At 45.3% G+C, this 11,561-nt stretch overlaps 1 protein-coding gene across 1 annotated transcript; it reads right to left on the bottom strand.

Moving 5' to 3' along the window:
• Positions 1-424: 424 nt before the first annotated feature.
• ZFP42 (ZFP42 zinc finger protein) lies at positions 425-9,450 on the bottom strand. Its single transcript, XM_008000510.3, has 3 exons — positions 9,277-9,450; positions 5,526-5,602; positions 425-3,692 (listed from the first exon to the last, which is right to left on the bottom strand). The coding sequence occupies exon 3, from the start codon at positions 3,595-3,597 to the stop codon at positions 2,620-2,622; it is 978 nt and encodes a 325-aa protein (XP_007998701.3). The 5' UTR covers positions 3,598-3,692; positions 5,526-5,602; positions 9,277-9,450; the 3' UTR covers positions 425-2,619.
• Between the last annotated feature and the right edge of the window lie 2,111 nt (positions 9,451-11,561).

The following is an 11,561-nucleotide window of genomic DNA, read 5'->3' as shown; positions in this document are numbered from 1 at the left end:
ACTCGGTACCCACATTCCCGTAAAAATGATACTAGAAATTCTACACCAAATTAAGAAATAATTTCCATAGTCCATAGTAGCAATTAGCTCATACCGACGTCAAAATGTAAGCTTTTGATTTTTTTACTTGTTTTAAAGACATATTTTAGACTTTGGCATTTTAAAAATCAAGATTAATCTTAAGTTGGATACATTTACTTAGTGTGGTATTGTTATTGCCTGAAAAGCCATTAAATTAATGGTATGCTTAGCATTACCTCCAGTGATGTCTTAAATCTTAAAATCAAATAATTATGGTTATTTTAATTATACCTGATTATCACATTAATTCTGGGGGAAACATGCATTTCAAGTTTGATGGCTGCATATTTTTGGCCATTATGAGGTGATTCCAATCAGGGATTCACTTAATACTGATAAAAATGAGTTAATCCCTACATTAGATTTTATTTTTACCAACTACTTTCAGACAATTTCTCCCTTTATCCATATGTAACTACTTTCTCTGAATTTCCTTCCACAGCAAGTAAATACACCAGATCCCGTCTCATCTGTTAGTAACAAGAAACTTCCTCTTACTCTGTAGCTTGCCTCCCGCTGTGGCCCTCTCCCTGAAGGACACTTGCACATTTGCTGTTGAACAAAAGTGGCATGAATTATGCGGCCCGTTTCCCCTTAATGAACATTTAAGTTATGGGTTTATTACTATTAAAAATACTATTCAGTCAACGTTCTTGAACAGATCCCTTTGTACATTAGTGCAAATAACCCTCAGTACCTCAGAATGTGACTTTATTTGAAGGTAGGGTCTTTACAGAGGTCCTCAAGTTAACAGGAGGTCATCAGCGTGGGTGACAATCCCACATGACTGGTATCCTTGTTCGGACACAGGCACAGAGGGAAGGGATGTGGGGATACAGGGTGAACACCATGTGAACACGAGACAGTCACCTAAAGCCAAAAAGGGAAGCCTGGGCCAGTCCTTCCCTCCCAGCCTCAGAAGGAACCAGCCCTGCCAACACCTGGGTTTTGGACCTCTAGCCTCTGGAACCGAGACAATACATTTCTGCTAAGTCACCTAGCTTGGGGGTACTACTATGGCAACTCTAAAAACGAATATAGTAGACTTTACAATATTTATTTCCAAACTGGCTGTGACAACGTATACCTTCCCCAACCGCACGTAAGCCTAACTTCCCACCATACCTCACCTATACCGAACATCAGTCTGTTCAGTTTTGCTAAATTTTAAGAACAAATAAATGGTATCTCTTTTCAATGCAGACTCTTTGATTTTTTAAAATACAGACTTGGCATATTTCTGAAGTTTCATATTCTTTAGTTGTAAAATATCTAAAATGGATTCAAATGGACTAACCCTATCAAGTAATCACTCACATCTAACCGTATGATTTCCATATAGTTTGATATAGTGATAAAAAGAAAACAAAAATTAGAATGAAACAGAGATGACTTTAAAAAATGCTTAATGACTCATTCATTTATTGACTATCTACTGCAAATTCTTCATTCTCTAGGACTATGACATGTACCATGAAGAATATTTTTATTTTTTACTTTTTTTAAAAGATGGGCTCTTGCTGTTATCCAGTCGAGTCCAGTGGTGCAATCACAGCTCACTGTAGCCTCCAACTATCCTCCTGCTTCAGCCTCCTGAGTAGCTGGGAACACAGGTGTGTGCAACCAGGCCTAGCTAAGTTTAAAAGTGTTGGGGGAGCCGGGCGCAGTGGCTCACACCTGTAATCCCAGCACTTTGGGAGGCCGAGGTGGGCGGATCACTGGAGGTCAGGAGTTTGAGACGAGCCTGGCCAACATGGTCCCAGCACTTTGGGAGGCCAAAGTGGGCAGATCACCTGAGGTGAGGAGTTCAAGACCAGCCTGGCCAACATGGTGAAACCCCATCTCTACAAAAAATACAAAAATTAGCCAAATGTGCTGGTGTACGCCTGTAGTCCCAGTTACTCAGGAGGCTGAGGCAGGAGAATCCCTTGAACCCGGGAGGCAGAGGTTGCAGTGAGCTGAGATCACGCCACTGCACTTCAGCCTGGGTGACAGAGCCAGATGCCTACTAAAATAATAATAATAATAAAAAAATACAAATAAAAACAATTTTTTTTTTTTTTGCAGAGACAGGATCTCACTATGTTACCCAGGCTAGTCTGGGACTCCTGGCCTCAAGCTATCCTCCCGCTTTGGTCTCCCAACAAAGCATTAGGATTACAGGCGTCAGTCACTATGCCTGGCTGAAGTATTTATTTAAAAGGCAAAAACTAAGAAATGAAAACTACACAATTAAAAATCAAAGTTATTTTCATATTTATAGTACATGAAAATAAGTCTTATATCTAATAATCCAACAGATAATATATTAAAGGTCTTGCTTTTGAAGTCAGTTTATCACTGACCTTCCTGTTGGAAGCACATTTTAAGAATACAAAGTTCTAAATAAAACAAAAAAGAAAAAAAATACACCATGTTCTCAAAACGGTATCACAAAGTGTAGGAGCATCTTAGAAACACCAAATTATAACCACTTTTGGGGTTGCAATATTGATTTTAAAATTCCATCCTAGAAACAATAATCAAGAGGCCGATTTGTCACTGATCACTGATCACTCTTCTGCGTATCCTGTTGGAGGACCACTCTCCATCTTGTTCATTCTTGTTCGTATTTGCATGCGTTAGGATGTGGGATTTCAGGTTATTTGACTGAGTAAACCTCCTGTTACAGCCTTCAAAGGGACACACGAAACGTTTCTCCCCCGTGTGGATGCGTACATGTGTACGCAAATTGAAGTCCAGGGAGAAGCGCTTTCCGCACCCTTCAAAAGTGCACTGAAACGGTTTCTCTCCAGTGTGAACCAGGAAATGTCTTTTTAGTTTTGAGCTCTCAACGAAGGCTTTCCCGCATTCTGCACAGATGTGGTCTCGGGGACCATGAGTGAGGAGATGCTTTTTCAGGGCAGCTCTGTTCCTCAACTTCTTACTGCATCCACTCTGAGGACAAGCGATTGCACTCAGACTGTCATATTCTTTATTTATGGGGGGCTTCTTTCTAGCAAATTCTGCGAGCTGTTTAGGATCTGATAGGTCATTGCCAGGTATTCCTCCAGGCGGAAGCTTCTTGCCTGTCACGTGCTCAGAATACTCGAGTGAATTCTCTCCAACGATCTTTTGAGGAAGCTCTTTCTTTGCCCCTTTTTTCATGTATTGCAAAGAACATTCAAGAAGGGAGCTTGCTTCGAGAACCTTTTGAGAAAGCTCTTGTTCTGATCCTTTCTTTAGGTATTCCAAGGACTCAAAAAGTGAGTCCTCTTCCAGGATGGGTTGAGAAAACTCACCCCTTATGATGCATTCTATGTAACAGTCTGAGAAATCGTCCTCTCCAGCAGCCTGAGGGCCAGGCTCATAGCACACATGGTCATCACAGAAGGCCCACACTGTGCCCACAGGCTCCATTTCCGCCTGCAGGTCTTGGCTTGCCTTGCCTGGCCTGGGCTTAGCCCTCTGGGGGGCTCTTCCACCCAGGTCTTTCTGGCGTCTCGTCTTTGCCTGTTTCTTCACTTGCTGGTTCATGTTTTCCTGCCTGTGTCCTTCTTGAAGGTTTACACCAGGATGTATCAACCACCTCCAGGGAGTAGTGATCTGAGTAAGTTTTCTCCAGCAAACACCTGTTTTATGATAATAACCTTTAGTTAAAATAGATTCCAGTATCAGAGCTATTGTCAAAAAATGACCTAGGAGTCATTATTTCCAATAATACATTTCCATCTTCTCTGATAAACTAACCAAGAGACTGAGAATGAGCTCTGTGGAAGACACGAGCCATACACAGATCTTATTTAGGTGTTCCCAGAAGTTACCGGAACCCTCTATATCTAATTGCTCACCTGACATGCATTGGTCAGGACTACGTGCTAGCTCTACTTTAGGCTACACAGTTTGTGAGACATCAGTAAACAGGCACACAAACATCTATGCCTCCGTGGACTAGACATACTCATGAGTATAGAAAATAAGCAATGTATGCCACGTGTTAGAAGGTGACTAAGTGTGAAAGAGTAAGCAAAGGGGCTGGTAGGAAACAGACGCCTGCAATATTAAATAGGGCACTTGGGCAAACCTTCACTGGGGTAGTAAGTGGCAGGTGGTTAAAAGCCTGAAGGGGGTGAGGGAGCAAAATATTGTCTTCTTTCTTTTCCTTTTTTTTTTTTTTTGAGACGGAGTCTCACTCTGTCGCCCAGGCTGGAGTGCAGTGGCGCGATCTCAGCTCATTGTAACCTCCATCTCCTGGGTTCAAGTGATTCTCCTTGCCTCAGCCTCCTGAGTAGCTGGGATTACAGGCACATGCCACAACACCTGGTTACCCTTTCTATTTTTAGTAGAGACGGGTTTTCACCATGTTGGCCAGGCTGGTCTCAAACTCCTGACCTCAGGTGATCTGCTCACTTCAGTCTCCCAAAGTGCTGGGATTACAGGTGTGAGCCATGGTGCTCAACCTATGTCCTTTAAAAAGGTGAAATTAGGGCTGGGTGCGGTGGCTCACGCCTGTAATGCCAGCACTTTGGGAGCACAAGGCTGGCAGATCGCTTGAAGTCAGGAGTTTAAGACTAGCCTGGCCAACATGGCGAAACCCTGTCTCTACCAAAAATACAAGAAATTAACTGGATGTGGTGGTGCACACCTGTAATCCCAGCTACTCCGGAGGCTGAGGCAGGAGATCACTTGAGCCTGGGAGGAGGCAGTGAGCCAAGATTGTGCCACTGCACTCCAGCCTGGACAATAGGGCAACTCTCTCTTAAAAAAAAATAAAAAATAAAAAATAAAATAAAATGAAAACAAAAAGATGAAATTTATGAAGCACAATATTAGCACCTTTGGACAGTAATTACTAGGATTGAACACAGAGCTGCCCTCTCCCGTCAGTCCACTTAAAAACAGCTTGTGCATCTCAAATCTGAAAATCCAAGATCTGAAATGCTCAAAGTATGAAATCTTTTTGAGTGTCATCATGACACTTGAAGGAAATTCTCATTGGAGCATTTTGGATTTTGAATTTTCAGACTTGGGATGCTCATGTTGGGTATTGTGCAAATACTCAAACATTCAAAAAAATCTGATGTCCATAACACTTCTGGTCCCAAGCATTTTGGATAGAAAGTGCTCAACCTGTAACTGCAATTGACCGCTGCTTTTCTCTCCAAGTTCACCTCTTGCCATCTCTAGCTCTTGTATTTCACTATTCAGCCATAATAAACTTTCTCTAACAAAGCGTCAGATCAGTCCATTACAAATGTTCTTTTTTCTCACTAAAATACTGCCCATCCTCCAACACACACACAGAGGCTTGCTTCCCATCCATACTTCAGATGTGGAAGCATCACCTCCTCAGGCAGGCTTCCCTGGATTCTTCACTCAGTTGAGTCCCAAAGCTAAGTGTTCCCCTAGCTCCCTATTTCACACTCATCAGAGCTCTGGTGTCCCTCGCTTAAAGTCTGTCTTACCTGCTAGACTGTGAGCTCTACGACAGCGAACGCCTCTTCTGTTCTGTTCACACAGGCTCCAGCCTCAGTCCATTTGTCTAGTGAGATGAAATCATGAGTATGCATTAGTCATTTTGCTGTTGATCTCTGATTTAACAACCCTATACTTTACTAGGAATTTATTTGAGAGTTTAGGCAACTTAATGTAGAAGTTTCAAAAAAGCTGGCTATTAATGATGCAAGGTGTTACATAGAAAGGAATTTCCTAAGGCCAGGCATGGTGGCTCATGCCTGTAATCCCAGCACTTTGGGAGGCTGAGGTGGGCAGATCCCTTGAGCCCAGGAGTTGGCGACCAGCCTCAGCAAAATGGTGAAACTTCATCTTTACAAAAAACAAACAAACAAAAAAACATGAGTCTAATCAGACTACGCCTACACTTCAGCTCAGTGATGGTTAGGTCTGAATTCCCAAGGGAGGTGGTGAATGGGGTGGGCTTGCCAAACGCGCTGCTAGTCCCAGCTCTTCAGGAGGCTGACGGGGGAGGATCGCTGGAGCCTGGGAGGCAGGGGTTGCAGTGAGCTGAGATCACATCACTGCACCCCAGCCTGGGTGACAGGTGACAGAATGAGACCTTGTCTTAGAAAAAAAAAAAAAGGCATCACCTAAGAGAGGTGTTTTCTTTATGAATTTACCAAGATTCAAGTATGGTCCTTACCTGTCTAAGCTAAATTCTTACTTGTCAGATGTCCGAGCATTATGCTATTTCTCATAGCAATATACAAGCTTGTGAGGATGACATATAAAATTGAAATGGTAATTTATTAATTTATAAGAAAACTATTTATATGGCAAGCCAATTTCTGTTAGCAGAAAAAACTAGTCATGTATCACTCAAAGACAGGAATATGTTCTGAGAAATGTATCTTTAGGTTGCTGTGTCATCTGTGAACATCAGAGTGCAGCTACGCAGACCTGAATGGCATAGCCTGCGACACACCCAGGTTACACGGTAGGGCCCATTGCTCCTAGGCAGTAAATCTGCACAGCAGGTTCCAGTTCTGAGTACTGCAGGCCACTGTAACACAACAGTAAGTATTTGTGCATATAAGCATATCTAGAAGAAATACTGTACAAAAGATAAAAAAAATGGTACATCTGTGTAGGTACATTCCCATAATGGAGCTCACAGTGCCAGCAGTGGCTCTGGGTGAGTCAGTGAGTGAGTGTTGAGTGAATGAAGGCCTGGGCCACCACTGTAGACAACTGTAGGCTTTATAAGCACTGCACACTTACGCAAATTTTAAAACTTATTTAAAAATGTGTCTTTCTTGAATAATAAATTAACCTTAGCTTACTGTAACTTTTAAAATTTATTTATTTATATATTTATTTAGAGACAGAATTTCCCTCTTGTTGCCCAGGCTGGAGTGCAATAGTGTGATCTTGGCTCACCGCAACCTCCGCCTCCCAGGTCCAACCGATTCTCCCGCCTCGGCCTCCTGAGTAGCTGGATTACAGGCGTGCACCACCACGCCCAGCTAATTTTGTATTTTTAGTAGAGATGGGGTTTCTCCATGTTGGTCAGGCCGGTCTGGAACTACCGACCTCAGGCGATCCGCCCGCCACGGCCTCCCAAAGTGCTGGGATTACAGGTGTGAGCCACCGCGCCCGGACTCTTTTTAACTTTATAAACTTTAAAATGTGCAAACTTCCTGACTCTTTTGTAATAACACTTAGCTTAAAACACAAACACATTTTTTCAGCTGTACAAAAAATTTTTTATGTTATTTTATACGATTTTGTGTGTTCAAATTTTTTTAGCCTTTAAAAACTTTTACGTTAAAAACCAAGAGACAAACACACAGCAGCCTAGGCCTACACAAATTCAGGATCATCAAGATGTCACTAGGCCATAGGAACTTTTCAGCCCTTTTATAATCTTATGGGACCACAGTGCACGGGGTTGCCCATTGACTGAAACGTCCTTACGTGGAACTTGACTGTACATGGAAAATATACCGGTAAAAGCGGATGTGGACAAAATCTTCATATTAAATGAACACTTAATTTTCTATTTTGCAAACTGGGGCACAAGTACTTCCAGGGGCGCATCCTTTACTTATTCAATCATTTGACAAACATTTAGTAGCAAACATTGTTCTAGGTGCTGAATTTAGGGAAGAAGATACAAAGTTCCTCGCTAACACACAGTTTGGTGTGGGGCCGGCATTAAGAGTCAAATAAACAAAAAAACTTCAGATTGAGAAAAACGCTATTAAAAAGCGGGGCGGGGGGTGGGGGCAGGTGGCTCACGCTTGTAATCCCAGCACTTTGGGAGGTCGAGGCGGGGCGGTTCATGAGGTCAGGAGATCTAGACCAGCCTGGCCAACATGGTGAAACCCCGTCTCTACTAAAAATAAAAAAAAACTAGCCGGGCGTGGTGGCGGAGGTTGCAGTGAGCGGAGATCGCGCCATTGCACTCCAGCCTGCGCGACAAGCCAAACTCCGTCTCAATAAAAAAGAAGAGTAGGAGCGGGGAAGTAACCGAGCACGCCATCTTGATCCTGAATGTCTGGAACAGGCCCCCAAAGAGGGGCCACCGGAGCCAGATGCGGGCAGGAGGAAACGTGCCCGGCAGTGGGAAGAGACCAGCGACGGCTGCGGGTTCCAGGCTGCCGGCGGCTCCCGGGGCTGCGGGGGAAGCAGGCCGTGCTCAATGCTCCCTGCAGATACGGCGGGCAGGAAGGTGGGGGCTGGGACGCGGCCCAGGCGGCGGGGCTGACTGTGCGCCCCAGGACCATTTGCATTTCATTCCAGGACCCATGGAAACCATTACAGCGTTTCCAACAAGCGAGCTGCACGCTTTCTTAGGTTAAAAGATGGGCCGGCCAGCTGCATGGAGAATGGATTTGGGGAGAACACAAAAACGTATTAGATTTGGGAATCCCGGGAAGGGCTGCTAGTGGTTTGGAGCAGACGGTGGCAGGGGAGATGAAATGCAGGGAGAGCGGGAAAACAGAAGAACCACCCCCTCGCCCTCCAGCTCGCTGGTGGATTGGATGAAGGGCGGAAAGGAAACAGGAATCAAGAATGAGTCTCGCTGGGCGCGGTGGCTCACGCCTGTAATCCCAGCACTTTGGAAGGCTGAGGTTGGCGGATCACCTGAGGTCAGGAGTTCGAGACCAGCCTGACCAACATGATGAAACCCCATCTCGCACTCCAGCCTGGCAACAGAGCGAGGCTGTCTCAAAAACAAACAAACAAACAAACGAACAACAAAAAAAAACAACAACAAAAAAAGGAGTCTCCTAGGTTTTTTGCTAGAGTAATTTGAGTGGAGCGTATTGCCATCTCCAGAGATAAGTGGAGAAGAAAGGGAAGAGGCTGGTGTCTTGATCACAATATAAGCATGTTAATATAAAAAAGACCTAGCCAGATATTGTAAAGAAACATATTTACAGGAAGTTTTGAAACAAAATAAAAAATGCAATTTAGGAAATCACCGCCAGACACTCGCTTTATTGAGAGTGTATTACTTCTCCCATCTGCCCGTTTTCAAAGTTTGAGGTCAGTGGCCAGCCAGTGGCCAGCCACGGGTCACCGCAGGGCGAAGGCTAGAAGTCTCCCGGCGAGGCCGGCTCTCCTGGTCCCAGGATGAGAACACGCTTCCCCTCCGTGACTTTCTAACCCTTTTGACGCACACATTCCAAGTAGTGAGCAACACATCCCCCTTTTCCCCATTGGAAAAAAGTTCCACGAGACAAGACTCACCCCTGTTACTGCGAAGCGCTCTGCTATTTTCAATGCCACCTCCTTCCAGACGTAAAACAAAGGAGAAACTGCAGTGCAAACGTGGACTGCCCTGCGCCCCCTCCCAAGGCCCACCCTCCGGACTGACGCGGTCTAATCAGGCTACGCCAACCCTTCAGCTCCGCCAGGGTTAGGGAGGGCGTGGCCCGCCCCGCCCTGGGGCGCCGCCCTGGAGCCCCCTGGCCCGCGCGCTCACCTTCTGCCGGGAGCCGCCTGGCACCGGGGCGGCGCGCGCACTCTCAGCCTGGGGCCCCCAGGCACCCGGCCCGCACGCAAACCCTCAGCCCGGGGCCCCCTGGTCCCCGCGTTCACCCCTCAGCCCGGCCGCCGGGCACTGCGCATCCGCCACGTGGCAGCGCCTCCCGAGCCCAGACACCCCGCATTAGCACGTGGTGAACACTCAATAAATGTCTGTTGAACAAATACGCGTAGGTGTAATCACATTTACGCTTTTAGGCCGGACGCGGTGGCTCACGCCTGTCATCCCAGCACTTTGGGAGGCCGAGGCGGGGGAGATCACCTGAGGTCAGGAGTTCGAGAGCAGCCTGGCCAACATGGCGAAACCCCGTCTCTACCAAAAAATACAAAAATTAGCCGGACATGATGGTGTGCGCTTGTAATCCCAGCTATTCGGGAGGCTGAGGCAGGAGAATCGCTTGAACCCTGGAGGCGGAGGTTGCAGTGAGCCCAGATCGTGCCACTGCACTCCAGCCTGGGTGATAGGGCGAGACTCCGTCTCAATAAAGAACAAAACAAAACATTAACGCTTTTGCAGGTCGAGGAAGTGAAAATCAAGCGGAGGAGGCAGTTTTTACCCCCAGAAATAGAGGTTGACTCGAACATACACCCCCACACCTTTCCCACCCTATCCTACCTCCAGTCGCAGACAAAGTATTACTGCATCTTTGTTTTCTTTTTTCTTTTCCTGTCCATTAATGTGACTGTACTGCTAAAGGCAGCACAACTCACTCAGAACGCAGCGGTCAGTCACCGCCCACCATTGGCTACAGTCTAGTGAAATGTAATAGTTCGGGTAAGTACACCCATACCATTAGAACAAAACCCAGACCGATATTTAAAAACCTCCTAAACGTTGACTTGAAGCTTTTCTGCATATATATCTGGGGGCAGCTCTCCACTTTTTTTTTTTTTAAAGTCTATTTCTGAATAAGCTTCAATTTTGAAGTTGGCCAATAAAATATAATTTTTTCTTTTTGTTTTTGTTTTCTTTTTTGAGACGGAATCTTTCTCTGTCGCCCACGCTGGAGTGCAATGGCACGGTCTCAGCTCACCGCAAACTCTGCCTCCTGGGTTCAAGTGATTCTCCTGCCTCAGCCTCCCGAGTAGCTGGGATTACAGGCATGCACCACCACGCCCGGCTAATTTTGTATTTTTAGTGGAGACGGGGTTTCTCCATGTTGATCAGGCTGGTCTCAAACTCCGACCTCAGGTGATCCAGCCGTCTCGGCCTCCCAAAGTGCTGGGATTACAGGCGTGAGCCACTGCGCATGGCCAATAAAATATAATTTTCAATTAAGGAAATATTTATTTTTCCCTGATCTCTTCTAGTAGGCATAGCAGGACCCCTCCATTTGAAATCCGATTTCAATAAAGCTTCCTTAGTTCCTTACCTTAGAATATATTATTTAGAGACAAGGGTCAGAAGGCCCATTCACCAGTCAGAACGACTGCCCTCAACTTCCCGCCTCCTGTCTCTATGGCGCCTTGCTGTGGTCTCTTTAGAAACCACAGGGGCAAATTCTCAGATCAGGTTTCCACCAACCTTTTTTTTTTCCTCTTAGAGATAAAAATGTTAACATTTGTGTTTCAATAAGAAATACTTAAATGAACCGAAGAATCTTGAACAGAACCTTCTTTGTAAGCCTTTAAGTGGCGACGTCTTTGAAAGCCCTTTTCCTCACTAGATGGAAATACACACACTTAGTGCAAGCAGAGGATCCTTTCTTTGGGTTATCAGAAACCACCCTTTATCACTCCCTTAACCATTCACACAGGGCATGCCATAAACTAGATTGATTTATAATCCCCTCCCCTACCACTGATTCCATTTGGTCGCTTGGGTGTGGCTCTGTTTGGGAATTAGAGACAGCATGTTTAGAAAATCTAATTTTACATTTCACATTCCACCTCTTCCATAGATTATTTTTGCTGCCATTATCATTTAGCTTTCCTTTCCGTGGGCCTAAGAAGTAAACCAAAACGAATGAACTCATCTGTTGTGATAT

This window comes from Chlorocebus sabaeus, chromosome 7, assembly GCF_047675955.1.
Source record: "Chlorocebus sabaeus isolate Y175 chromosome 7, mChlSab1.0.hap1, whole genome shotgun sequence".
Classification (NCBI taxonomy): domain Eukaryota; kingdom Metazoa; phylum Chordata; class Mammalia; order Primates; family Cercopithecidae; genus Chlorocebus; species Chlorocebus sabaeus.
The sequence above is the reverse complement of the archived record's forward strand: the minus strand, read 5'-3'. Positions and strand labels throughout refer to the sequence as shown.

What these genes read in the sequence shown, in the direction of transcription:
- ZFP42 (XM_008000510.3), bottom strand. Translation starts at nt 3,597, where the DNA reads ATGAACCAGCAAGTGAAGAAACAGGCAAAGACGAGACGCCAGAAAGAC.